This window comes from Electrona antarctica (genome assembly GCF_951216825.1).
Source record: "Electrona antarctica genome assembly, chromosome: 13".
Classification (NCBI taxonomy): Eukaryota; Metazoa; Chordata; class Actinopteri; order Myctophiformes; family Myctophidae; genus Electrona; species Electrona antarctica.
In genome coordinates this window covers 20,935,782-20,962,072 of record NC_136794.1, presented here as the reverse complement: position 1 = coordinate 20,962,072, position 26,291 = coordinate 20,935,782, and the positions used below count along the sequence as shown (strand labels likewise).

Sequence of the window (26,291 nt, the reverse complement as noted above, 5' to 3'; positions counted from 1 at the left end):
CAGATAAGTCAGGAAGTGGTAGCGGACCAGAGTTATGACCATTATGGCACGTTACTTGAGACAGGTATTGCTGCAGCCTGCAGCTTGCATGGCAATGAAGGGTGCACAAAATATGGAAATACATAATATTCAATTAACACTTTTAAATTACACCAAAACTAATATAGTAGTGTAATTAGTGTAATAATAAGTGTAATAGTTTAATTAGTGTAATGTTATGTGATAGTGTGTGATTAGTGTAATAAGTGTCATTGGTTAAGTGTAATTGTGTAATAGGGTTATCGTGTAATAGTGTTATAGTGTAATAAGTGTTATAGTTCAATAAGTGTAATTAGTGTAATACATGTAATAGTGTAGGCTAAGTGTAATAAGTGTAGGTTAATAGTGTATACGGACAGACAGACAGACAGACAGACAGACAGACTCGTCTTAAACAGTTTCTGTTTACAGCTAGGCCTACACATTAATATTTATTTTACACTTTACAGTAGGCAAATAAATAAAGTTTGAAAACTGTCGTGTGACGGCCTGGACAGTGCACAACGATCTCTCTGAGGAGTGGACGCATTGGTTGCATTCGATCGCATCGCAAACTGGGAACCCATCCATCGGCAAAATAAAATGTTATTGTGGCAGTTGAATAATCGGTCTTGAGAGTGTTGCATCAGGTCGGTTTGGTTTTTGACAAGCGATCCCGGGGGACTGGGGGGAGGAAACGTAAACCCGTAGGGAGGAGGGGCGGGCCGCGGGTGTGAGCTGCTGCAGCTGCGCATTTTTGCCGTAATACACGGAGACAGTCAGCTTACAGTTTAGCTGGTTAGGCAACAATTAAAAAAAAGTCCACGTATTATTTATATATAGCCACTACAAGAGATCATGAGCGATAACGAGAAAGGATACGATCGGGTGCGTATGAATTCTTTAAAGGCTAGTTTATTCTGTTGTCAGTCATCATCATTGGCTAAAAACACAAATAAAGCAATGTTTTCTTTTTACGTTAATGCAGTCTGTGAAACGCATCCACGTTCGGTTAGATAGAGCCTAGGAAATATTGAAAGGGCGTCATTGAATGTTGTTTATAAACTAAATTTGAAGTTAACTATAGGACAATCCACTGAACATTTGCACAAGACATTTTACATTTAGCTTAGCGTTAGCTCTGGTCCATAGCTCTATGCCGTTAGAGCTATGGACCAGAGCTAGCTTAGCGCTAGGCCTCAGTCAGTCGCCATGTTTTGTAATGGCAAACATTAGCCTACAGTATTCACATTTAGTGTTAATGTGTCCTGTGGTGAGTTCTCCTAAATCCTAAATGTAACTTTCACGCCATATAGGTAACAAATGTATTGTCTTGTATAACGCTAGGAAACTATAGTATTTTGTATTTATGAAGGATTGTATTTATAGCCTAATGTGTGGGAGGACGTGCCCGTTTTGCTTACGCACTCTGATTACGCACGGCACTTTCTGGCCATAATGGTGGTGTAGAAGAGCCATTGGCTAAGGCTTTGAATGTCATTAGCACCTAGTGCAATTTATTAGGATAGAATTGTGTATTTTGTATAAAAAAAAAGGAAAATATTACATAACCAATGTTGAAGTTTCTAGATATATGTGCTCCCATGCATGCAACAAGATCACACATTAACACATTTTAAGTTGAAAAGGGGTTGCAGTTATGTTTGTAGTCATATATTCTTCATCCTTTCTTTTTCATAAAGGTTATGGTTGGAAGAAGAAAAATGCGGAAGAAGTCTCATGTCAAGTTTAAATTCAATAATATGAAGCTCAGATGTGTGAATGCATGCTAAAACATGACGAGGGAAGAAGTGGTGGGCAGTGTGTGAAGTATGGGGAAGTAAGAAGAATTAAGGCATTTGAAGAAAGAAGAAATTTATGAAGTAATGAAGTTACAGAAATGAAGTTAAGGAAGTAATCTGGGATAAGGTCATTCATTTTTAGTATGTTTGTCAAATGCCTGCATGTTTTTTGTATAGATTACAATGTATTTAATATAAAATCATTAATATTCTCAACTGACAGATATTTATTTATTTCTATGCATAGGCTATTTTTACGATATTACTGTCATGCTACTCATGTCTACTCCAAAAACGAATAATAAGCACTCCTAAATCCTAAAAGGTTATCTGTACTACAGAACACAAATCTATTGATTCATTGATTTTATTGATGTACTATCAAAAACGACACATACAAAAACGGAAGATAATCCAAGAGGCTTCAGTAGATGTATATATCAACATAGTCCCCTTTCTTTAAAAAAAAAGAAAAAGAACAACTAAAATATTTCCTAGAGAGACACATTTGAGAGCTCCCAATCTCATTTCACTGACTGAGGCATGTTGGCGTGTGTGTTCAGGAGTCACGCTCCGCATCCAGGAGCTTGAGCCCCCGGGGCGCAGGGAAGTCTGCCAGCCGCTCTCCGGCTGCCCGCTCCAAAGAGGGCTCACGACACTCCCACTCCAAATCCCGCTCTCGTTCCAGGTCCAAGTCTGGGTGAGTCGCAACTGATGCCAATTAAGTCAATCAGGATTAGCTCTATGCTACATTTGGAATAATCATCAGAATCACTTTGTCATGTACTCTTATATATATCTAATATATTGGAATTACTCTTGATGACATTCACGGGGACATATACTTCTGATTTATTGATGTCAGCTCAAACCAATGCTCACTGGCTGGATCAAAGGCCTCACTATTAGCAAAGTTGGACAGTGCTGGACAACAATCCATCTGAAGATGACATGCAAGGCTCTCTAGCCAAACAGCACTGCTGCTGCCACAACCACACTGCAGTAAAACAGGAGCATGTGATTATGCAACTTTTATTAACCAATTTCAACCTGGCATCCCTATTTTGGGCAGTCATTATAGGAGAAGATTTTCAAAACAACACAAACGAAAATAGAAATGTACACAAGTAGTTGTAGATTTTCGCTATTCATCAGACAATGATGAATATAGTAGTGGTTCATAAATATAATGAAGAAAACAATTCCCCCAATACAGGTCTCACTCCCACCGCGGCTCACGCAGACACCACAGCCGCTCTCACTCCCGCTCAAGGTCCAAACGACGCCACTCTCGTAGCAGGTCCTACAGCGGAGAACGTCGCGGCCGCAGCCATAGCCGCTCGCCCATGTCCAACCGCCGCAGGCACATTGGCAACCGGGTTGGTGTTTAATTTGGTATAGCATTAACAGCGTAGCTTAATATTCATCCTGAACATAGTTATTTTTTTGTTAATGGAAATTAGCTGAAAATGTACATGATATTGCATAGGCCATTGCAGAATATAGGATGTTTTATGTCCATTGTTCAGTAATAATTAAATAACATCTGTACCGACATGACTACGGACATTCTGTATTGTACAGGAAAAGTGGAAAGGCTAGGACACAGTGTCCAGCAAATCGTTGTATTTCCATTACACAGAATCAAAATGGCCAATACAGTTTATTTGGGTTATCACCAGAGATTGTGCAATTGTCTGACTAATATGAATAGCTGAAATATAGCAGTCTCCTTAATGAATGTTTCATATTGCAGGCAAATCCAGACCCTAACTGTTGCCTGGGAGTTTTTGGCCTGAGCTTGTACACCACAGAGAGGGATCTGAAGGAAGTCTTCTCTAAATATGGCCCCTTGGCAGATGTGTCCATCGTCTATGACCAGCAGTCCAGGCGATCCAGGGGCTTTGCTTTTGTCTACTTCGAGAAAAGAGAAGATGCTAAACTGGTGGGAATATTATGAACGGCAAAGAACATTGTCAATCTCTTTCCTAAAGTGTTTTCTTTACCAGAAACCTGTGATGTATAGAGCTGTAATACACATCTTTGTGCCTTATCAGTGTAAGGACCGAGCCAATGGCATGGAACTAGATGGCCGTAGAATCAGGGTGGACTTCTCCATCACGAAAAGACCTCACACACCAACCCCTGGAATATACATGGGCCGTCCAACATAGTAAGTTCTCTGAGAAATACTAGGCCTGGGCTCAAGGCTGACAGTAGCTAATGGTTAACACTTTGACTACTATTCACGATTTGCCTAAGTTAATAAATTGTACACTTTCGCTGCGATTCGCGAGTTGCCCGAGTTATGTTTTCATTGTTTAATCCGCGTTTTTAATCAGTTTTAAGTCATACGGGCAATCCACCGGACAGAAAGGGATATGAGACGCACTTTGATGACGTCATCGCAAAAAGGTCCGTCGCCGACGTGCAAAGGGTTATGGGAAATTGAGTCCCTGTTGTTTACAATGGGAAAGTTGCATAGCAGCGTGCGGCCACCCCGTCCTGCCTGTTGTTGTTGTCGGCACTTTGGAATATTTTTCAACACTACAACAAGCAACTCAAAGGTAACTTTAAACATAGGCAGTCTAGCCTGGAAGACGATCGTCTAATCCGGGCATTAAAACTGTTAATTATCTTCCATAGAGAACCCTGGATGCTTATCGCTTCTTAAAGAGGCAGTGCCATGGATTTTTTTGCTTTTTTTGTTTTTCCATTTGTCTCTATGGTTACCGGTTTATGGTACCGGAACTGTGACCAGCTCACAGTTCATGAAATGTTCGCGGACCGGTGCATGTCTGCTTAAAACCAGCCATACCAAAACAGAAGTTGACTGCTATTTAATGTATTATTGCTGCGTATGAAAAGACCGCACCCACCAGCCTCTGATTGGCCTACCAAACGTCCGTTCTGTGGCGCACACAGAAGCTTCTGTGGCGCACACTTGGAAGCTACCTTTCCTGTAAGATGGCGCTTGCGATACAGACGCCCCAGAGGCGTCTATGTCTATACGCCACATGCTCGAGATTAGTTATAAAAATAAGAAGCATTCGTCAGTGATGTCACTGTCATGCGACATAATTGTTCGCCTGTGCATATAACTAGAAAATCCAGGTTGCCTTCTCTCGGCCTGGTGGTACATGTCCCGCAGTCCCGGTCCGGCCCGGGGATTGGGAACTTCTGCTCTGCTCCATGATAGTCAAATGTGTGAGGATGTCTTCCCTGTGTGCTGTCTGGCAAACGGGCGAATAGAAACAGACTAGACTCCTGACGTATCAAGATCATTTACCTCCCATCACATCCCGTCAATCAAAATAATATTGTTATGTCAAATTTGATTGTGAATGCACCTCATTAACCAGGATATGTTTATTGAAGAGAATGTGGAACCTCTTACATACATGTACAACTCTTATTTGTTGCGGATAATGTCTTAGTTACAACCAGCATAGCTTTTGTGAAGCAGTTGTTGAGTGGTGCAGCCACTCCAAGGAACAACAATGTGTGAGTGTCTGTCTGTCTCTCTGTCCCTATGTCTGTTTAGAGTACCAACAGGTGACAAAGTGGCGCTGTTGAGCTTCATACTGTGCACAGGTTCATGAGAAGCTGAGTTTTTTTGTGTTAGTGTAACACCAGCAGAGAGCATACAGACTACGGTGTAGCACATGCACAGGTGCATGATGAGAGGCAGTACAGTACAGACTACATAGTCCGACAGTAATGTTTAAAGTTCACTACATAAGCTTCAAAGATCCGCTATCTTTGCCCTCATTTAGTATACCAGCCAGGTTCTATGAATAAACTAATGATCAAAATATCTATTTAGTCCACTTGGTTTGAGACCTTCACTTTCCCCTTTCTAATTGTTAATACATCCATATTCTAACTGCTAGCCACACAAGCATGAACAAAGTCACAGACGCCTGCGCACGCACGCACGCACAAACAAACACACACACACATGCCTTTTGTTGAGTTGTGCATTTAAGATTACTTGAAAGTAATTTTACTTTCACATACTTGTAATTATTGTATTAATCTGTAGTATGGAGTCGAGGTTGTCGAGTGTAGGCCATTTTGCAGATTTCCCAGAAAAGTAAAATGCCTAATAAATAAGGACAACTAATCTTGTCTCCTATCTTTGGTCTAGTGGCGGAGGTGGCCCAAGTAGTGGCCCACGTCGCAATTCACGGGATAGCGACCGTGGTAGTGAACGTGGTTACGACCGTGGATCATACGACAGAAGTGACAGAGGTGGCTATGATCGTTATGATGACAGGGACTACAACAACAGCAGATCCTACAGGTGACTGCCACCATCATTCTCCTGAGATTGTTCTCTGGATTCCCAAAGTATTTTATTCTGAGCTGTGCACAAATTAAGCATATGAGTCAGTTATTTTTATGTTAATTTTTATGTTTTCTTGTTTCAGAAGGCGATCTCCTTCACCATACTACAGAGGATCAGGGGGCGGGGCCTATAGGTCCCGATCACGATCACGTTCCTACTCTCCTCGTAAGTACCTTTTTATAAACTTTACCATTGTTCATCAGAGCATTCAAATAGTAACAATCAAATAATTGTATTCCCCATTAATTGTGTTTCATTTCACAGGCCGTTATTGAAAAGCACAGTCCAAGTATCAACTCATCCTACTGGTGTACATCGCAAAATTGTCTTCTTCAAAATTAAATCTAAATTTATATCGGGTGCAATTTAGCTAGCAAGTGTCGCAATATGTGTAATTGTATTGAGATTACATGTAAAGCTATATAAAGGAGTTAAGCTGTCCTGTTGTGTTTAAAATGTTTTATTTTTTGTTTATGTTCTGTGGCAGACCTGACATACCAATTTCTTTTGGATTATTTTGTGTAGAATATGTTGAGTAAGCTGTTCTCCATTGTGTATGTGATTAAAGGAAGGTGTCACTGTTTCTAAAGTTTTGGCTCTTTAACTTTATTTCTACTCTTGTTACCTTGTTGTCATTTTTCACTACAAAATATATCCCTGCGGTTCTGATGCAAAGACAAGGAGTTTGCATTTGAGTTTGAGTTAGCAACATTTCAGAAAACTTAGTTTAAGCCTACAAGTTACAGTAAAGACGAAGTGAAGTTCTGACATGGGTTAGTGGTTTGTCACAATTTTGAATGTTTTGTGGTTGAGTAGTAAAGTTATTAATACTGTCCCTACTTCAATCCCAGGTAAAGTCCTGTAAAAGTGTGATTGTGGTCACTGTACGGATGGCAGTTGACTTAAATGTAATAAGTAAGGTTGAAATGAAATCGAGAATGGTGATTATCATTGTGGGGATTTATGAGTAATGGTATAAGGCATGTTCATAGTTACAGGTAACTTTGTTGGCTTATTCCCCTTGGAAAATGTGTCGTGAATTTAGGCACCAACCTCTAGTAATTAGCACATTTTTTGTATCCTTCACTGTCTGTATGCTTCACTGTATGTATGTTGTTTTTAAAGTCACTTTCATTCGTTTTCACTCAACATTTGAAACTGATGAATGTGAATACAGATTACAAGCATCTGCATCCCTTCCATTCATGTTGGGCGATGGATGAGAAGTGAGCACTGCTTCTTCCTTCTGGTCTGGTGGTGAAGGATTGAAGGACAACACCACCCCCTAATGGACATAAAGACTCCCTGACTGCTGATGTGTAATATGTGTTCCTTGGCTCACCAATGAGATTTGACTTTCGTTTTCAGTTTATAGTATAGGTACATACACTGATGCATAATCAATGAATAATACTTATTCATCCTATATTATATTATATTATAATAATTATTATTATATTATTATAATTATATTTATTATATATTTATTATTATCCTACACAAGTACAAAAAACAAACAAACCTTAAATACCGTAGTACTGCTAGGAATGAATATTGTGAAAACAGCACAGGCTAATCAAACCAACACAGCATGGACAGCTTCCCAGACAAGCATGCAAGTAAATCCAACCCCTGCCATGGATGTATTTGTTGTCTAGCTTTAGAGGTCAATACAGCTCCACAGTTGTCTTGTGTTTTTATTTTGATGTATATACTTTTAAAGTAGCTGACTATCACGCTGTGTCTGTGTACTTCCTATAGTGTAACTTGTATCAAGGGAGTTTACACTGCAATGTTTAGTTATCGAGGCCAGGGTCTGACTTAGCCCAAACATTTAGACTCTCGTAGAGGTTTTTTTCGATTCTGCAGAATCGAAAAAAACCTCTACGAGAGTCTAAATGTTTGGGCTAGGTCTGACTGAATGTCGGTTGGCAGTCCAGCAGAAAAGTAACAAGATGAGTTTATCGCATAGTTCGGACATCCCTCCAGCAGCAGTCCAGCAATGAAGTTGGTCGTTTTGATGAATGGCATTAGAATTTAGAAGACTATATATCCCATAGCCTGAAGGGGTCGGGACAATGTCGCTGTGATTGGAAAGTTGGTTGTCAGGCAACCGCTGTGCGTTTTATGTAAACATACCGTAAGTAACCTGACTGTAGTAGACTAGTCATTACTTTGCACAAACTAGTTTTAGTAGTATGTTTACACACCGCGGTGGAAAGCCTATTGACGCGAGGTTACCCCAAGTCTGTTATCAGCAGGCCTACCTCTTTCGATATTTCGGAAAACAGGAACATGCAGACAATGTATTTTACAGTCTACATTACTACACAATTTCACACATTTGTCTCAGTTCTCTATTCTTCTCTATTATTAAAGTTTCCCCGTGACTCCCACTCCCGTCATTCAATCGTCATTTGTTGTTGATACCCCTGTTTTTCGCGAGACGCGTTAGCGGTTGCATGACAACCAAATATCCAATCACAGCGCGATCGTCCCTCCAGGCTATGGGGTTTACTCTACCATTGGCAATCTCTCCGCAACAGGACGGTGGCAGTAATGTTCCAAGACACATCATGTAATGCAAGTCACATATAGAGGCAAATTAAGAGACTGGCTCCTCCCATAGAGTAGACAGTAGACTCCTACTATAGTGTATATAGTATACTATACACCCATCTTCATCAATACAATATATTAAAAACCGTAATGTGTCTTGTGTAAACATTACATGTCCTGTCTTAAAAAGGCTATAAATAAGCCTATAGACCTGATTATGTACCATAATTTGAAGGGATCAAAAGGGAATTGTTATGTCATAAATCAGTTATATTCTGTAACAAGTAATAAATGCTACTGCCTACTTGACATGACAGTAGGCCTATTATTACAAGCAGGCATGGTGCCACAAACCTTAACTAAGGTGAGTGTGACTATATAGAGGACAAGTTTCACTACCTCTGTAGATCAGTCATGACGTTTGAGATTGATGACGAGGCACTTCTCCAAAATCATTAATTTAAAATTCACTACATGATGATATGTAGGATTAGGATAGCTAATAGCCTAGTAGTAACACAATGAGAAATTGTCATCAGACAGAGCGATAGCTCTATGAGTTATGATCTCAGCAGCGGTTAGTAGCCTATATAGACGTTGGCCTGTTCCATATTGGACATAAATTGCCAACTATATTGATAAGTGTCCTACAGTAGCTATTGGTGACAACGGCAGCACGGGACTTTTCCCCAGACAGTAGTCTTTTCATACCGTAGCATAGAGAGACCCAAGGCACGGCCCTTATGATTTGATGAAATAACCCCTCTGCCTTTAGCCCAACCCTTGCTGAATTTGCCCAATGATCATCATGCCACTTTACCCTAATGCACTTTCTATACTGAAGCACGAGTGCTCAAGCCCACATGCTCACTCCAAACAATTTTTCTGATATTTTAAGGCACATTTTATTTAGAGGCGGCGCTTGTTGGCTCCAGAGTAGCGTCGTAACGACACTTTTTTCAATCCCAGTTAAAAGAGTTTGACCAGGGCAGAGTTGGTGCTGGGGGTCGCCTAGCCAATATCTGGGGGGTGATTGCTGTTTTCAAGCATTATATTTTTCTATTTTTTTATTTTATTTTATTTTTTTGTTATTTTTTATAATTCTCTGAATTTCGCCTCTCTAGATTTGATACCATATCGAGATTTTTCCTTTAGATCATGAGCAAACTATATGTTGGCAATTTAAGTCCTTCGGTCACTGTCGAGGACTTGAAGCAGCTCTTTGGTGAGAGGAAGCTTCCAGTGGCCGATGAGGTCCTACTGAAATCCGGCTATGCTTTTGTGGACTTCCCCGACCAGAATTGGGCCATAAAAGCTATTGAGACTCTTTCTGGTAAGTGCGGACTTGACTACAAGGATGATGCTGCAGTGACAGAAATGCACACCAACTCAGAAATAGACAGGCCATAGCAACGATAAGAATAAATAAATGTGATATAATAATATAAGCTTTAATTGCCTTACCATTCGCTCGGGACAGTGTTCGTTTTACGATCACATTACTGCCAGAGTTTAGATTAACGCTCATCATAGTCAAACAAAACTGCGTAAATTGTGGACCATAGAATAGACTCAATGGTATAGTGCCTGTATGCCAAAAGAAAACAGCACTCGTCGTGTAATTAACTTGTAATACCTATATTTTTGAGATTCCGATACTGTGGGGCGCTACTTTGCAATCACCCATTGGAATATATGGGATGGTCTGATGTTCGGGTAGGCATAATTATTTTTCACTTATTTTTTATCTTGATTTTTGTGAAAAGAACAGACCAAAGTAACCGGAAAAAACTTGCCAAATCCATGTTCCTATGATGTCTGGGTATGTTTTTACGAGGTGTCTTGGAGGTAGGTGATGGGGGTCCGGAGGAAAGAGCTAATAAACAGGTAGCTGGGGGGACGAGGTGAGAGACCCATTCCGTGCTACGCCAGGCCACTTACACATCATAGTAACGAAAAACGAAAACATGTTGTCGGCCCAACCCTGTGCAACAAATTATCAGAGCTTTGTCAACACGAAGAATAAGTCATACAGAAGAACAAGTCAATCTTCTTTCAAAGCCTCTCTTCTTTGATCTTGCATTCTTTACTGTGAGAAAAAAATACCCTCATTGCAAGAGGGTTGTGGGAGTGGAAAGCATGGCTGCCCATTCCCCCATACTATAAGCTTATCAAGCTTTTGGCGCCGATTTCCTGAAATGTGACTCACACATTTTAACACAATGTTTTTTAATCAAACCGTAACGGCTTTACCCACCACGCCACAATATAAGTGACAGTCCATTGGAAGTTGTTTCGGGGCTACTGTTGCATGCTGAATGTGAGACACCTACTTGTGAAGTGATTATAAGTGTTACAGTAGGCCACTAGGCCTACCAATCATGTCAATGGGCACACCATCACGATACACTGACAATGGCTTATAGCTGTGTGTGCTCATTGTTGTCTCATGTTGGAGCTAATGTTACGATATCAATTTCGTCCCTACAGGTAAAGTTGAATTGCACGGAAAGGTGATAGAGGTAGACTACTCGGTTCCCAAAAAACTAAGGTAGGCCTAATAATGCATCTGATACACTTTTTTTTCATGCAATTATGTTGTTTCCCTATAGAGGTTGTGTCTGCTACTGTGAACTAGGCCTATATATGTAATGTAGCAGGGAGGAGCAGCCCCACACACACCTTTTTCCCTTTACTACCTTTCATTTCATCATCAGCCGGGGCCCAAGAGGCTTTAGCTCTCTGTCACTGCCACTGGAGATGTAAGAATTAAAATTTAAAAAAAAGTTACAGAATGTGTGATTTGTCATTTGTGTTTAGGCCAATCCCATTTTGGGCAAGCTGCATGCATGAATCTACACCAAATTATAAAGTCCGAGATTCATGTGGCTTGCTGGTAGTAGCCAACTCCCATGATGAGCTGCACATTCTGCAATACACGTAAAGTTTCTGTCATCACTAGACTACTGGCTATACACAGCACTGCATCAGTGCATTCTGAGATGCACAATGATGAGGCGTGTGTCGCGCGCGCGTTTGTGTGTGCGCGTGCGCGCTCGAGCGTGTGTGTCTGGTGTGTGAGAGAGTTCAGGGGTAGGGTTCTTATCCGTGGTGGGTTACGCAAAAATTCCAATTAGCCTAGGCCCTTTTTATTTGTCATTCTGTGTATAAATGTAGCTATATTTGCAGGCACGTTGCATTATTTGCATATGAATATTATGCTACATAATGGCGAAAATTCATCCATGATTCTAGCTGAATCTTGTAGTTGTAGTCTACAGTCTACACAATAGACTATTTTCATAGCCTTTCGGAAAGAGTAGCCTACATTGCGTGACTAAAAGGTAAATATTCAAGACCCTTGTGGAGGACACGTGACCACTGCTTTATGTGATTCCACCCCCCTCTCCTTGGTAGGCCTACATGGGACTGGGGGACTTTCCTGTAACAGCCTGTTACAGCAGTCGTTTGCTGTATAGGACAAACCTGGTCAAGTGTTTATTAGATAGACTCGGCATGGCATTCCGTAGTTGGATATGCATAATTATGCTACACAACTGCGCCACTCCCCACAGCAATGCGCACGTAGGCCATGGAAATGTTTCAGAGAGCCTCATAATGGCTGCCATGATGGCCCATGGAGTCTTGCGGCCTGCTGCACTCAACGATTAGCCTACAGGGCCAAAAAGCATGGCTGACTGTATGGCTGAATGAACCATGTAGGGCTATGTAGGCTATGCCCTGTTCTGTCTGAGGCTACATCTTGCATGCTTATTTAAATGTGCATAAAGTGTTTCTGACCCTGGCTTATTTGTGTTGGTAGTAAGTTGACTATCTGCTACAGGTGTTAATTATTAGATGCTACACTGCAGAATGAGTGTGTGTGTGTGTGTGTGTGTGTGTGTGTGTGTGTGTGTGTGTGTGTGTGTGTTTGTCTGTGGATGTATGGTGAGCAAGTTTGTGTGAAATGTGAATAGTAAGAAGACAGTATATGAATGTTTTCTGTTAACCAGAGGTGTAGGCTACTGTCTGGTGTAAATGTCCAACACATCAATTTGAACTTCAAATGGCAATCACTTGCCATTTGCCATTTTACACATGCTTTCATTCTCCACTTGATGTTTTGCAAAATAGTTTGATTTGTTGTAGAATATGTTTGTCTTTATTCATGTAATTTATTTATTTATATGACATTGATGAATGTGTTTTGTGACAGTGGAGTTTAATGAGAAAATATATTGCAATAATCTGTGATGTACATACAACTGTTCTCATCTTATGCATTCTTTATTAAATTAGTTTCATAATACACTATTTGATCATTATTTATCTGTCTGCTAATAGGCATTCTTTGGTGTAGGCCCATTTGATTTAAAATATAGGCCTATGGTAGTGGCAGTTGCACTTGCACAAAGTTTGGGGAATGACCAAATTACATATTTTGATAGTTTGTTATCAAGAAGCTCAATGAACAGGAACTTCTTTCACATGTGGTCCTGCTGGCAGCTTTGGCTTGATCTTTGACTTGTGAAGACTTTAGTGGTGTTTTGTGTGTAGGTCCCAGTGTTTATGTTTTCTCTATTGTCTCTTGTAGTGTGTTCAAAGGCTGCTGTAATCAACAATTAGACAAGTCAACAACAGTTATAGTTAGATAATATTTAGATTGATTAAGATTCTATGCATGTAAAAACATAATTTACAAATGAGATAATATCCTCTGCCTCTTTCGTATATTTCTGAATTATGTAGGGCATATAGGCTCAGTTGATGGGAGTTGGTGCAGTTTTGATGTTATTTCAGTGACATCAAAACATTCTGAGAATTGTTAAATCATGGGGTTCATGCCTTGTTAGTTTTGCATTATATTAATAGGTTTTTGTGTTTGTAAAAGCTGTTGAAAATGTTTGTATTAAATGCACAATAATTAAGTGTATACTCTCTCAAATTAAATCGAAAATTGTATATGTAGTTGTTGTAATGTGCTGAATTCATCAGACATTGATTATTATAATTTGATCACTCTTCATTTTATACTGTGTTTATACTCTATACCTCTATCTAGATACGTTTTAATGTAATCTACGTCTTTGTGACTGTCAAGTATTCATTGCACAATTTGATAACATTAATTTAAACAAAGTCAAATGGTAAGCTTACTGCCAATTTATTGTCATAATCATAGATGTTTGCGTAATTTAAAGTTAAATATATTAATCTTGTGATGTACTTGATAAAGAGATATTTTTTATATAGGAATGGAATAATAATGGAATGTGCAGATAAAACAAACTTTCAGCAAAAGAAAATAAATGTTTTGCTCTGTGTAAAATGAATATAAATGTTTTTAAATTTGTTGTAGGCAAAATGTGACTAGATTATGTGTTTTGTATGTAATGTGCCATGATTCATTAAAGTATCATTAAAGTATAATTTTTAGTATAATTGCTAACACAATTAGATAGAATGAGTTTCTCCGCTAAGAGGTAATTATTGCTTCAAAGGTATTACTGTTTTATTTAATTAATTCGATGATTAATGTTTCTAACAAATCAGACATTAGCCTATTACACACGTTTTCATATTTTGATAACAATTCTAATATTTGGTGAATTTCTTACTTATGCTACAAAATGAAATTACGATGCAGTCTGTGCTATAAAAAGGCATCTTGAGTTGTAATTATCAATTAGATTAAATGCTGTGTAGTTTAAGTTGAAACCGGATAGAGAAGGTTTAGAAAATGAGTCTGATGATCTCTGATCAAAAAGTTACTTCAGAAACAATGATGTGTCAGTTTACACACACAATGCAGCATTTCTGAATCATAAACTTAATTATTATATATGGCTTTGAGATTGCTTGCTCTGTTGCTGCTGTTGTGCTAGATTTTATTTATCCAAATACAATTATTATCCTTCCATACCTTAACTTGCCATTACATGGCATACAAAGTGAGCATACAGTAGCATTTGCTGCATTCTAGTCCCTAACTGTATCATGGAATCAAATTAATTTTGATTGTATTAATTTGATTACTGGACCAACTTGAATCACACATTGCTGTAAACATCTGCATTGCACCACAGTGCACATATAGATGTGTGTTGGGTTTGTCAGAATACACTGAGTCATAACAGCGAAACACGATAGCCATCAGTTGATCCACTCCGAATCCATTAATACTCCCCAGTTGATCCTGGTGTGGGGGAGCTCTCCAAATCAGACTTTGGTTTTTTTCTGGACTCTGGAGTGATAGTAGGAGTAGGTATTGCACTCCTCTTCTCCCCTCTCCGTCTGGCCCCACCCACCCCCTGTAACCTTCCTCTTGACTCCGGCTGCTTCCGTTCACCTGCCTTGTGAGGAGAGCTTGGCCATTTTTAGAAAGCACAAAAAGGGAGACAGTTTGTAAACTGAGTGGAACAGACGAGGCACTGGGCCCAAATGTGTCCTTCAAGAATGGTTGTTTTCTGCCTAAAGGGCTTTGTTGTTGCCAGCCACTGTAAAATCCAGTGTGTCGATCTAACTCAGAGTTAATTTGATCCACTGTAAAACGTGTCCTTTGGTCCGCCTCTGGGCTTGCGCTAGAAAGGTAGGCGTTCAACATGTTGGACTCATGTTACTTTGACTCAGCGCCTATCTCAATATTAAGGCATCTAGGTTGAGAAAGACTGTCAGTAAATGACATGATAAGAGGGCTAAGCAGGTGGCAGCTCATTGCTTGCTGTGTAGCAGATATAGGCTTATAATCTAGGATCTTAATGGATAATGTTTAAGCTAGCACACCTGCAGTATGATTTAATTTCAGCAAGTCTTTTTCCTTTTCTTTTTACACCATATTCATATAAAAATACTTTCTCAGAAAAGCAGTGAGCTCTTTAAATGATGATAGCTTTAGTTAAACAGGTACTGGGTACATCGCCTAGACTGTAGGCGATTCCCTAGAGGCTGACAGAATCAGAGAGTGCATTGTGTGTCTATCAGACCTGGGTGCTGTTTAAGCTCTTTGATTTGGAATATCCTCTCTCAAAGGCTTGAGCAGCTATAGAATATCTGCTTGGCAAGGCATCGTTCCATACCAATCTGTTGCATGACTAATGTCCTACCGCATGACAAAACTAGTTAAATCCAGGAAGTAAGCATTCAGCTAGGCGGCTTAAGAACAGGAATGACTAGGTATGAAAGGTGTGGCTGTGTTGAAAGAGATTTCTTAGACTTGAATCCTCCTTTGACTGTCCTATTTCACTGGAGGTTCTAGAGTATTGAAACAGTAGGGAAAAGTGTGGCAGGACCAACTCTGTTCTTATGGCTGGTTGGAGATGCTTTCACCTGAGAGGAAATGACAGAATTGGAGCAGCCGTTCCTGATGTGCTTGGTCAGTGAAATAGATAGAAGTTTCGGCTGAAGATCACTGTACAGCCAAAGGGACATGTGAGCAGAGAGACTCCCACCTATTGTATTTGACTGTTCTTATTACAAAAGTGGTGGAAATAGTACCTACTGTATAAGAGAAAGACATAAATAATCACAAAAATGAGTGAAAACGTGCCAGTGAACTAATCTGTCATGTTGAGATATTGACTTGCAGAAGTTGGAAGTTATATTTGACAGATTCACTTGTTGGTCTGTCTGACAGCTGTCCATTCTGAGACTTTACACAGTTTACAGGGAGGGAAGTCATCACTCTCACCTCTGAAACTCACCACCATTCATATCTACAGGACAGTTGTCATTTAATCATTTTGGCTAATTTGTAAGGTTTATTAATTATGTTTTGAGGATGCTGCCATTGTAATTAGTGCTGCTTGATGAATAGCTGGTATTTCAGTTCTGCTGCATCACTATGAAGGAATATGAAATCATTGTTCTGAGTAGCGCAGTTTTGTTGGGGGGGGGGGGGGATAAGTAATTTGAAGTGTAACAGCTGCTTCTCTGTCCGCCATCTCACTCCATCACTTTCCAAGTCCCCGTATCTGTCTCTTGTTCACACACAGCTTTTTTTTAACCCTCCAGGTGTCTAGAGACAGAGATAGACGGAGAGGCCGTGGCAGATGAAGGTATATATTGCCTACATGCCGGATATGAAGCTTAGTGTTTGCCGATCCTTCAGCATGCCATGCTGTCATGGTATTCCCAGTGTGTTGCCCAAGGGTGTGTCTCCATACGAGGGTGGGCAGCTGAGAGACCCAGCAGGTGGCAACTCTCACATCCCACACTCGTGCAAGCGGACCCAGAATCCTATATCAACGCCATCTGACCCACTTCCCCTGTTTAAATCTGTATCGCTGATGATGGGTCATGAACAGGTGAAAGGAATAGTATGTGGGAAAAACCTCGACAGGCCTTGTCATAGGTCTATATGGGTCCATTTTTACACTTTGAGTTAAAGTAACACTGAGGATTTGCAGTGCTTCTATTCCTTACTCACAGCCCCATGTTGCACTTCCCCTGTTTAAATCTGTATCGCTGATGATGGGTCATGAACAGGTGAAAGGAATAGTATGTGGAAAAAACCTCGACAGGCCTTGTCATAGGTCTATATGGGTCCATTTTTACACTTTGAGTTAAAGTAACACTGAGGATTTTGCAGCGCTTGTATTCCTTACTCGCAGCTGGTCTAACACCAGTGTGGATGTTGGTGTGGACACGAGATTTATGAAATGGCATTCACTGACCTGACACTCGAGCGCCTCTCAGTATGTTCATTGGGAGTCAGTTGTCCTTGTGCTTGGTGAAATTGGCTCAGAGCCTAGTAAAGAGGCGTGTGTTATTGGCTCAAAACGTATACCCCAGATCAAATACGCATCTTCATCTGTTCTTTCAGACAATTTGCTATGGTCCTTATTTCATATGCACCGTGCGTCAGTGACATTTCAGCGATGGTGAAAGGAGTATTATGTGTGTGCCGACTGTGCTCGCGTTCTCCCTCCAATTTCACCAATTGTAATTGTGCAAACTGCGTAAGCAGCAGTGAAGTCATAGTGCAAATGTGTTTTGGCCTCGGCTTTCCATGTAGCAGTAGATATCAGTACATACTAGTGTGAGCGTGAACGAGCGAGATAAAGACTGTAATTGTGCATGCCTATGTCTGTGTATATACATTAAGGTGGCGGCTCTGTATTCTCTTCCAGCTGTTTCCCAGGTTAGAGAATCTCTGTGTTGCCATGGGAACCAGATATAAGTGTTTTTGCTACACTCATAGGAGGTGGGCTAAAAGTGTGACGATTTCAAGACATAAACTCAAAGCCATTTAGAAAAAAGGACAGGAAAGTGTAGCTGCACAATGGAAAGTTATGGCCTTCAGATTCTGCCTTCAGGGAAAAGAATCAGAGTTTACTGTGTTTACCACCCTGTGTTTCTTCACACAAGTTGTCATTATAATATCTTCTGATAGTATTTTCACAAGCCCATGATTACAGGTTAAGGTTGTTGTGAACTATACTGTGAGTTTAGGGACCCTGTAATTTCCATCCATTCCCAGGAGAGTGGCGTGAATACGGGTGGTGCTTTTGGCCAGAGTGCTGATTTTATATGACAGTGAACACAAAAACTGACTCAATAAAAAAATCCTTTGAATGAACTGAAGCATTCACCCACTCGCTTTCTTTTCTGCATATGAATCAGGCAAAATTGCTGAGTGGTCTGCCTATCTATGTCACAGCCCCAGCCCTATTTGTGACCTTTTGTATTCATAAACCCACTCTGAGGCAAGATTTCCATCCTCTTCCATATGTATGGAACGGAAAGAGGAACGGGAAGATGGAAACTCCCCATACAGAACAAATCCTCTACAGTATGGAGACACCGCAGCTGAGCCTCCCAACACAGGCTGGAGGACAGTCTGATCATTGTTGCTTCCTCTGTTTCACTGTGCTTCTGACGGAAGAGGAAGACCTGGGAAGGACTTCCGAGTCAGGGTGGCCAAGTGTGCGTGTGCATGTGCGTAAATGTGTCTGCATCTATCTGTGTTTAGCTATCTGTATTATTGTGTCTGCCTTGTCTATTTGTGTCTGTGTGCCTGTGTCAGTGTCGGTGGGTGTGGGTAAGAATGAGCACCGCTGATAGAGGGCAGTGTTTCTACCCCTTTACCAGTGAGGCAAGCTGGCAGGCTGCATGATGTGGGCTGGCAGGCTATGTGAACTATGGATGTTGGTGGCATGATGTGATCCCCCCCCCCCCCCCCTTCTCAGTGTTCTTTGTGGAGCAGTGATTCCTTTTAAATTTCCTGTGTGATACGATTCTTTTAAATCTCTGGGATCCCAAACTATACTAAAATCCTCAGTTGTAATTTAACAGAGTTACACACCTGTAAGGGTCCATTTAGTTCTATCAATCATTTAACTGGGACCCCCTGGAACCCCCCAAGGACCGATTGGGTCTTGGACTACATTGAGAACCACTGCCATTGAATATACTGTAATGAGACTGCTGACAATAGTCGCCTTCAATTTCACAGTCTCTGGAAACCTTTGGGCAATTCCGTCCATGTTCTATCCTGTTATAACACTGTACCTATCGTCCTTCACAACGGCCTTGCTGCTGTCACAACGATATCATGGCAGTAACGTTCTGTACCATATAACCCTGGTGTCATTCTCATCGCTTGCTCAGTGAGTGCATTTGAAGGGATTCACTGCTGATGATGAAAATGCAGCCTTCTGAGTGCCTACACTACACCAGTGCACACAGTGAGCAAGATGGGTAGCTAGAAACTACAAACATAATGGTAAACATATCGTTATCTGATGTACGGTATATGTTTTGAATCCAAAAACCCTAAATTGCTTTGTTCTGTCTGAAGTTGCATTAGACAGTCCTAGCATATATTGTGTTACGTTCTATTATATTCAATTCTGTTCTATGCTGTCCCTCCGCATGGCATTTTGTGAATTTCCACATTGCCAGCAGTTCTCACGTAATGCATTGCAGAGCGGTGTCTGTCTCTGTGTGTTTGCCTTGAGTGTCAATTTAAGTAGTAGCCTTTAGTCAGTGTCTGGCAGCTGTGATCTCCCATAAAGCCTGTTGCTTTAAACAGCTGTACTTGATCTTGTCTTATGATTGGCTGCGCCCAGAGATGAGCAGTGAGCAGTGTGGGCCAGGCAGGTGCTGGAGGAACAGGATGGCTCGATCCCCATCCTTGCCAAATGACCTGGCACATGCCGATAGACTGTCAGAGGATGAGAGAACGTGATTGTGTGTGTGTGTGTGTGTGTGTGTGTGTGTGTGTGTGTGTGTGTGTGTGTGTGTGTGTGTGTAAAGCAGAGAGATGCATGAAGAGGCTCAGCCTGCTTAGCATATTATACAGCATCTCTGAAGTCTGAACCTCAGTGCTTCGAGAGACAAATCCTATGGGTGTGCTTGATTTTATCACACCAAATGTTGGGGCTGTTTGGAGCAGAGTTTTGTTTCACAGCCGCTGCAGAGACAGCGCGCAAATGGCTGTGAGCAGAACATCGAGACGTTGTTTGTAAAGACTTGGGGCTCCATCTTGTGCCACCCTTATCCCTCATCCCTAAACTAATTTGCCATTTTTTACTATTTTAAAAAACATTTTTCAACTAGCCGATCTACATCGAGACATTGTGAGCTTGTAGATCGGCTATTTGAACTATTTTAAAAGGTTTTTTTAAATAGTAAAAAATGGCAAATTAGTTTAGGGATAAGGGTTAAGGGGTGGTGCAAGATATAGCCCTTGCTCTCTTGTTGACCCCCATATTTCATGTGTCTCTGGAGGAGAGGTATGTACCGAATGTCTCATTGTAAGCCTGGTTCCCTGTGATTGCAGTATAGATGCTGTTTGGACAAGAATGGTTTGACCCTTTGAAGGTATCACAGAGCACACCGTAGTAGCTAGTTATCTTTCTGTTCATGAAGGCGCTCTTTGTGCACGAGATAAATTGTGCCATGCATGTGACTGGCTGCTGGTGCACAATCCTGTAAATTGCTGGGATGCCAGGTGATTGATTGTTGTTGTGTGTTTGTGTTTGTGTTTGTGTGTGTGTGTCCTGAACTTCCAGCCACACTCAGCCAGTCATCAGTCATCATTATGCACACCTGACCTATCTACAGATTAAAATCCTGAGTGTGAATTTAACAATGTAAATATGTGCATTTTGATTCATTCACTACCCATTACCGTCAGAGAACACCCAATGACACTAACCCAATTAAAACCAACGTGTGGACCCACTGTGGGGCACAACCGTGCATGCATCTAATAGCAATGCGTGGAACATCCTCAAGCTCTCCAGGATAGTAAATATTTGATGTAGATGTAGCCAAGCGTGTGTTCTTACCAGTGGGGTGTGCTTAAAGTTAATGGGGTCTTTGGTTAGAGTGCACACAGACAGTTGGATTAAAATAAGTTGCTCTGATACATACACAAACGCAGTACAAAACAGCAGCCTTCTTGTCTGCTTCGTGAGCCTTCTCCTCATCTGCTAAAACACCTTCCCATGTTGATTGAATGGTGGGATAAAATAAAAAAATCACACCCATGTGAAGTGAGGGGCGCTAATATATTAAAGTCTAACTCATGTCGAGTAGGTGATGTAATGGTGTAAAACAAAACATTAAATTCTCTATATTGTTAATTTAATGTTTGTGTTAGGGACAAGATGACATTTTCCCCTTCATTGTCAATGGCGTTTTTAAAACAACCATTGAACTAAAAAAACAAACATTAAACCTGTATATAGGAGGGGCTAGTGCCCTTCAAAAATGTAAAAAGAAAAAAGACTCACCCCGGTCACCCGTGGCTCCAACATGCGTGGCCGGTTAAGATACATACGTGGCCGGTTAAGACTCACCCGTGGCTTCCGCGTGCAGTTAGGGTTAGGTTAGGGTTTGGGCTATAGGGTGTCGGATTATTGTGTGTCTGACTGTTAGGACGTCGGACCAAAGATTTGCACCCATCTCCACCTGGCATGGCACGTGCAACAATTTAAATTCACTATGGCTGCATTCATTGGCATGCCATGTGAAGCCTAAATTGTTTACATTCCCCTTATTTATTTTATTTATTTATTCCCCTTATTTATTTTATTTATTTATTTGACAGGGACAATGCTCATTAATCAACATTTCAGTTTTCACTTCCATGTAAATGTGTCAGAGTTAGCCATAAGCTAATTTACATCTGTAGTCCCTGAGCAGGCTCTTAAAATGGTAGTAAAACTACCATTTAAAACTACTTCAGTCAGCTCTGACAGTGTCAAGTCTCCCCTCTGCACATTGTGGCATTACGGAATGAGACCGGTTGTGAGTTGTGCGTGCAGAGAGGGCGCACAGTGAGAGTAGCAAATTAGTGTCTAACTGTATGACTATAGTTCCACGGCGCTTCAAGCCAAGTTTAGCCTGGTCCGACACATCTCAGGAACATGACTGGTATATAGTAGAAGGAAGCAGTCTCAAACAATTAAAGGCTTTTATTCACAGGGTGTAGGCAAACAAACAGAGCAACGACGTTTTTATGTCAATACATCTTCGTCAGGTCAGGACGAAGATGTAGACGTTGAAACGTCGTCGCTCTGTTTGCCTGTGAATATTTAATTGTCAGAGACTGCTCCAGTGCCTTCCTTCTACTAGTGTCCAACTGTATGTTATGAATTGTTGTATAGGGGTGTGTGTGTGTGTGTGTGTGTGTGTGTGTGTGTGTGTGTGTGTGTGTGTGTACTCAAATGGTAACTGTGCTTCCCTATGCGTACGGCAACAATTTGGTAAGTAGCTATCAGAAGTGATTCCAATCAGTCCAATTTCCTGTCACCCACCAATGTGTGGAAATAAATTACAGATTAAGAATGACATGCTTCAAAGCATGGGTTTGATGTCAAAGTGGCCAAAGTGAATAGATATGGTGCGGTCACGAGCCACTGAAGCTAATACATCAAGTGTTACATTTGATGAACAATTTTAATTCATTAGGACTTGTTTGTTCTCCTTTTTTCCCCATATGTAATTGTTCCTGCTTTGATGGATGTGCATGTGGTTCAGTTCACAAGCATTTCTTAGAGGCCTAACTGTGTCCCTAATTCCTCCCCACCCTCATACTACTGTATTTCTACACTATGCGACACAGGCTCCACAGACAGAAAGAAGCATGCCAGTGGAACAAAGAAAATATTGCAACTCAAAACTAGAGCTTTTATTCAGAACCTCTTTTGGTCACTGGTGTTCTGTATACCGTTGAATAATTCAAATGTAAATTACAGTGGACAGCACTGGACACCATCAACAATAGCCTTTTTGTACAATAGCTTCTCATTACAAGGGATGATTTTGTTGCAAAACCTCCCAAGCTTTGACATTGACTTAACGGTATTCATTGGGGTTGTTGGAGCCGTCTTAAAGAATGAATGAGCACTGCAGGTTTTCAGGTCAGCACTCACCACTAATAGCCCTTCCAGTTAAATAAGGTATTTGTTAAAGAATGGAACAAACGTCATGTGTTGTCCGCCAAGAATGATGAAAGCAGCCGACCTGTAAATGCTTGCAGATTTGTCTGTGTGCCTGTATAGGTATTTAAGAGCCATAAAACACAACAGGAAGGGACAGCAGCTGCTAAATTAGTGGACCGCCCCTTTATTTAGCTCTCGACAAATCACAGCTGCTCTCGTATTTGTGATTGCGCTATTGGATTGGCGCTGAGCTCAAGCATCTTTTCCCAAACAACATGTACATACTTGTAGAAGCACAATTAAAGAAAAAGAACCAACAACAAACTGTTCCTTCAGGCCTCCACAAGTAATAAATAGCCTTGACTCTGCTCAGACACTTCTGTCTGGGTCTTTCCCTCTGTCTCTCCATCTTCTGCTTCTGTCTTAAATGCTGATACACACCCCAAAGGTTTTCATCAACTTTCCTCAGCTGTGAGGCCCAGGAAAGACCCCTAACTTGATATTGACATTAAACTCAGACAAGCATTTATTGCATATTGATTATGACTCACACCTTTGCAAACACCTCATGTAATTGAATTGGTCCACATACAGTACACACACACATCTACCTCAATGTCCAAATCACTTATCTTCCTATTCGAGCACCCACGTGCGCACACACACACACACCCCTCTTCCAAGTTCCTCTCCAGCCACCCTCTCTCATTTGGGAGACTAGACAGGGTCAGCCACTGAATCACGTGACATGAGATGATCTATGGTTTTGGGAGTACTATAATGTAATTAAAAGAGTAGTTAGTCTCTCACACACACACACACACACACACACACACACACACACACACACACACACACACACACACACACACACACACACACACACACACACACACACACACACACACACACACACACACACACACACACACACACACACACACACACACACACACACACACACACACACACACACACACACACACACACACACACACGATGACTGGGTCATAGGACACTCACTTTTGGTCTCCTACTGGATACTACACCACTGTAACACTGTTACAGACATAACAATAAAAACCTTGAAAGTTGAACTCAGTCTATATCAGGAACTCCCAGACAAAACATGTGGGAAAGAGAAGAGACACATGCTTGGTTGTGTGCGTGCCATGCGCCTATACTGTACCTTTGTGCGTTTAGTAGTAGTAGGCCTGTGTATGAACAAATAAGCTCCTGAAAGACTTGCAGCAGGGGGTTCAAAGTGAGGTCTAGAGGTCCCCAGGGGTCCTTGGGTCAGTTCCAGGGAGTCCCCATCCAAATGAAGAGTTATTGCATTTAACTGTAGTCCAATTCCCCTTAAATTATTGCAGAAAAATAACCAGTAAAACGCCCTGGCGTGCACGCATCCGCCTGGGTGACGTCAGACTGCTGGGCGAGTGCCCAGCAGCGCGGATGAGGGCCCAGATAGGGCTGTGCCTTATTTTTTGGGCCTGTTGAGAACTAGTTTTCGCTGGCTTCCGGGCGGGCTTTGGGGCGGGCTTGTCTAGAGTTTGAATGGACAGGTATCAGTCAAAAGGCAGACATCGAAGAGGAAGGACGGGTGGGGAGGGATCAACATATGTAATGTCAGAACAGGTCAGCTCCATATACGGAGATCTAATAAGGGTTTGAGGTCAGATGTAGAGTTGCTGCCCAGCTCTATATATGCAGATCTAGGTGATGATCCAGTCTTCTCCATGTATGGCTATCCAGGGATTGATGAGGTGTGTCGTTTTCTTATTTATGGAGACAGCCATATATGGAGTGTCACAAGGCGTGACAGACTGATGGCCATATATGGTGGCGTGACTGACGGAACGACAGATCGATGGACGGACATAGTAATCTGCGACCTATATATATATATATATATATATATATATATATATATATATATATATATATATATATATAGTGTTTCCCCTATTATAGTCTAGAACAAGCCTGGTGAGCCACCAGGCAAATAGGAACCCCTACCAGACAAACAATTCTACTTTTGTAATTTATGCCAAAAATAACAGCAAATATCCAGGATTCATTCAATGATTTGCCTTTGGGAGCTTATTTTTGTGGCAGGCCCGCCGTGCCGGCCCGGTTTCTGAATTTCCTCAGTGTAAAAATAGAAGTCACTACCATTAAGAAATCAAGTGACAAGTGTGTGGCTAAGCCAGTGGGAGAGAGCAACATGACAGACCTATGGACAGACAGCCCGGGCCAGGCTAGAGCTTGCGTAATGTTGAGTGGGGTGTACTATACGTCCTATACGTCCAGCATTGATCCAGGTTAACCCGGCCGGGACCTATACGACTATGGCAGGCAGGCTCAGCCTCCCAACTATAATACCGCATGGTTGGCAGATTAAAGGATGAGACCTGAGGGAGCTGCTGTACGACTCAATGTAAAGCACAGTGGCAGCAGCACACACACCACCATGAGGAGGGAGCAGCTAGCAGCGGAGCCACATTGATTTACACTGCAGTATGAGCTGGTACCCACCTGTCAGTAGCCCTTAGCATATAGAGCTGGCCTTTTTAGTGTGAGTGAGAGAGAGACTGTAAAGTTAGTGAGTGACAGATGGAGATGGAAATTGGAAGTGTGTGTGCGTGTGCGTGCGTGCGTGCACAGTATCGCATCCTATCTCTGTGTGTGTGTGTGTGTGTGTGTGTGTGTGTGTGTGTGTGTGTGTGTGTGTGTGTGTGTGTGTGTGTGTGTGTGTACATGCACATTTGCATGAGCATGCGTGTGTACAGGTGTGTGTGTGTGTGTGTGTGTGTGGTGCATGTCTGTGGCGTAGCCCGTCTGTGACAATGCTGTGTCTGTGACAGTGTAACAGAGTGCTGACGGAATAGAGCAGCCGATTCGACCGCTATCATACGTGCAGCAGCGAGTGCCTTGTGGTGGAGACTCAGGACTCCTCCATAGTCGCTGAGGTAGCAGCAGTTTTGATGTAGACAGGACCGTGTAGGACACGATTCTGCAAATCCTCTGGAATGTTCCTTTAGTTTATTTATTTATTTTGTTTTGGTGTCAAACTCGAGAGATAGGTGTCAATGTACAGATGTTCATGACAATTGATTGTAAGTTGGCTTAGTAGTTAAATGGTTAAGTAAAACCTAAATCAGTTAA

The 26,291-nt window shown here is 41.4% G+C and overlaps 2 protein-coding genes across 7 annotated transcripts in view; both read left to right on the top strand.

Annotated features, from left to right (window-relative positions):
• Positions 1 to 707: 707 nt before the first annotated feature.
• Positions 708 to 6,760, top strand: tra2b (transformer 2 beta homolog). Of its 6 annotated transcripts, none has more exons than XM_079517995.1 (9): positions 708 to 906; positions 1,722 to 1,760; positions 2,384 to 2,520; positions 3,037 to 3,199; positions 3,577 to 3,765; positions 3,878 to 3,993; positions 5,971 to 6,126; positions 6,257 to 6,336; positions 6,436 to 6,760. In XM_079517995.1, the coding sequence occupies exons 1-9, from the start codon at positions 877 to 879 to the stop codon at positions 6,444 to 6,446; spliced, it is 921 nt and encodes a 306-aa protein (XP_079374121.1). In that variant the 5' UTR covers positions 708 to 876; the 3' UTR covers positions 6,447 to 6,760. The 6 variants fall into 6 exon arrangements, with proteins under 6 accessions (XP_079374121.1, XP_079374119.1, XP_079374122.1 ...); XM_079517993.1 differs by having other exon boundaries at positions 709 to 906; positions 6,254 to 6,336; XM_079517994.1 differs by having other exon boundaries at positions 717 to 906; positions 1,722 to 1,858; positions 6,254 to 6,336.
• Positions 6,761 to 9,620: 2,860 nt separating this feature from the next.
• Positions 9,621 to 26,291, top strand: part of igf2bp2a (insulin-like growth factor 2 mRNA binding protein 2a) — a 50,312-nt gene continuing 33,641 nt past the window's right edge. The window contains exons 1-2 of the mRNA XM_079519042.1: positions 9,621 to 10,063; positions 11,221 to 11,281. Coding sequence (XP_079375168.1) covers positions 9,889 to 10,063; positions 11,221 to 11,281 — 236 coding nt within the window. The 5' untranslated portion in view covers positions 9,621 to 9,888. The remainder of the gene's footprint in view (positions 10,064 to 11,220; positions 11,282 to 26,291) is intronic.

What these genes read in the sequence shown, in the direction of transcription:
- tra2b (XM_079517993.1), top strand. Translation starts at nt 877, where the DNA reads ATGAGCGATAACGAGAAAGGATACGATCGG. An exon ending in TACATGGGCCGTCCAACATA is followed by an intron (nt 3,994 to 5,970) that starts GTAAGTTCTCTG and finishes TCTTTGGTCTAG; the next exon opens with TGGCGGAGGTGGCCCAAGTA. An exon ending in AACAACAGCAGATCCTACAG is followed by an intron (nt 6,127 to 6,253) that starts GTGACTGCCACC and finishes TTCTTGTTTCAG; the next exon opens with AAGGCGATCTCCTTCACCAT.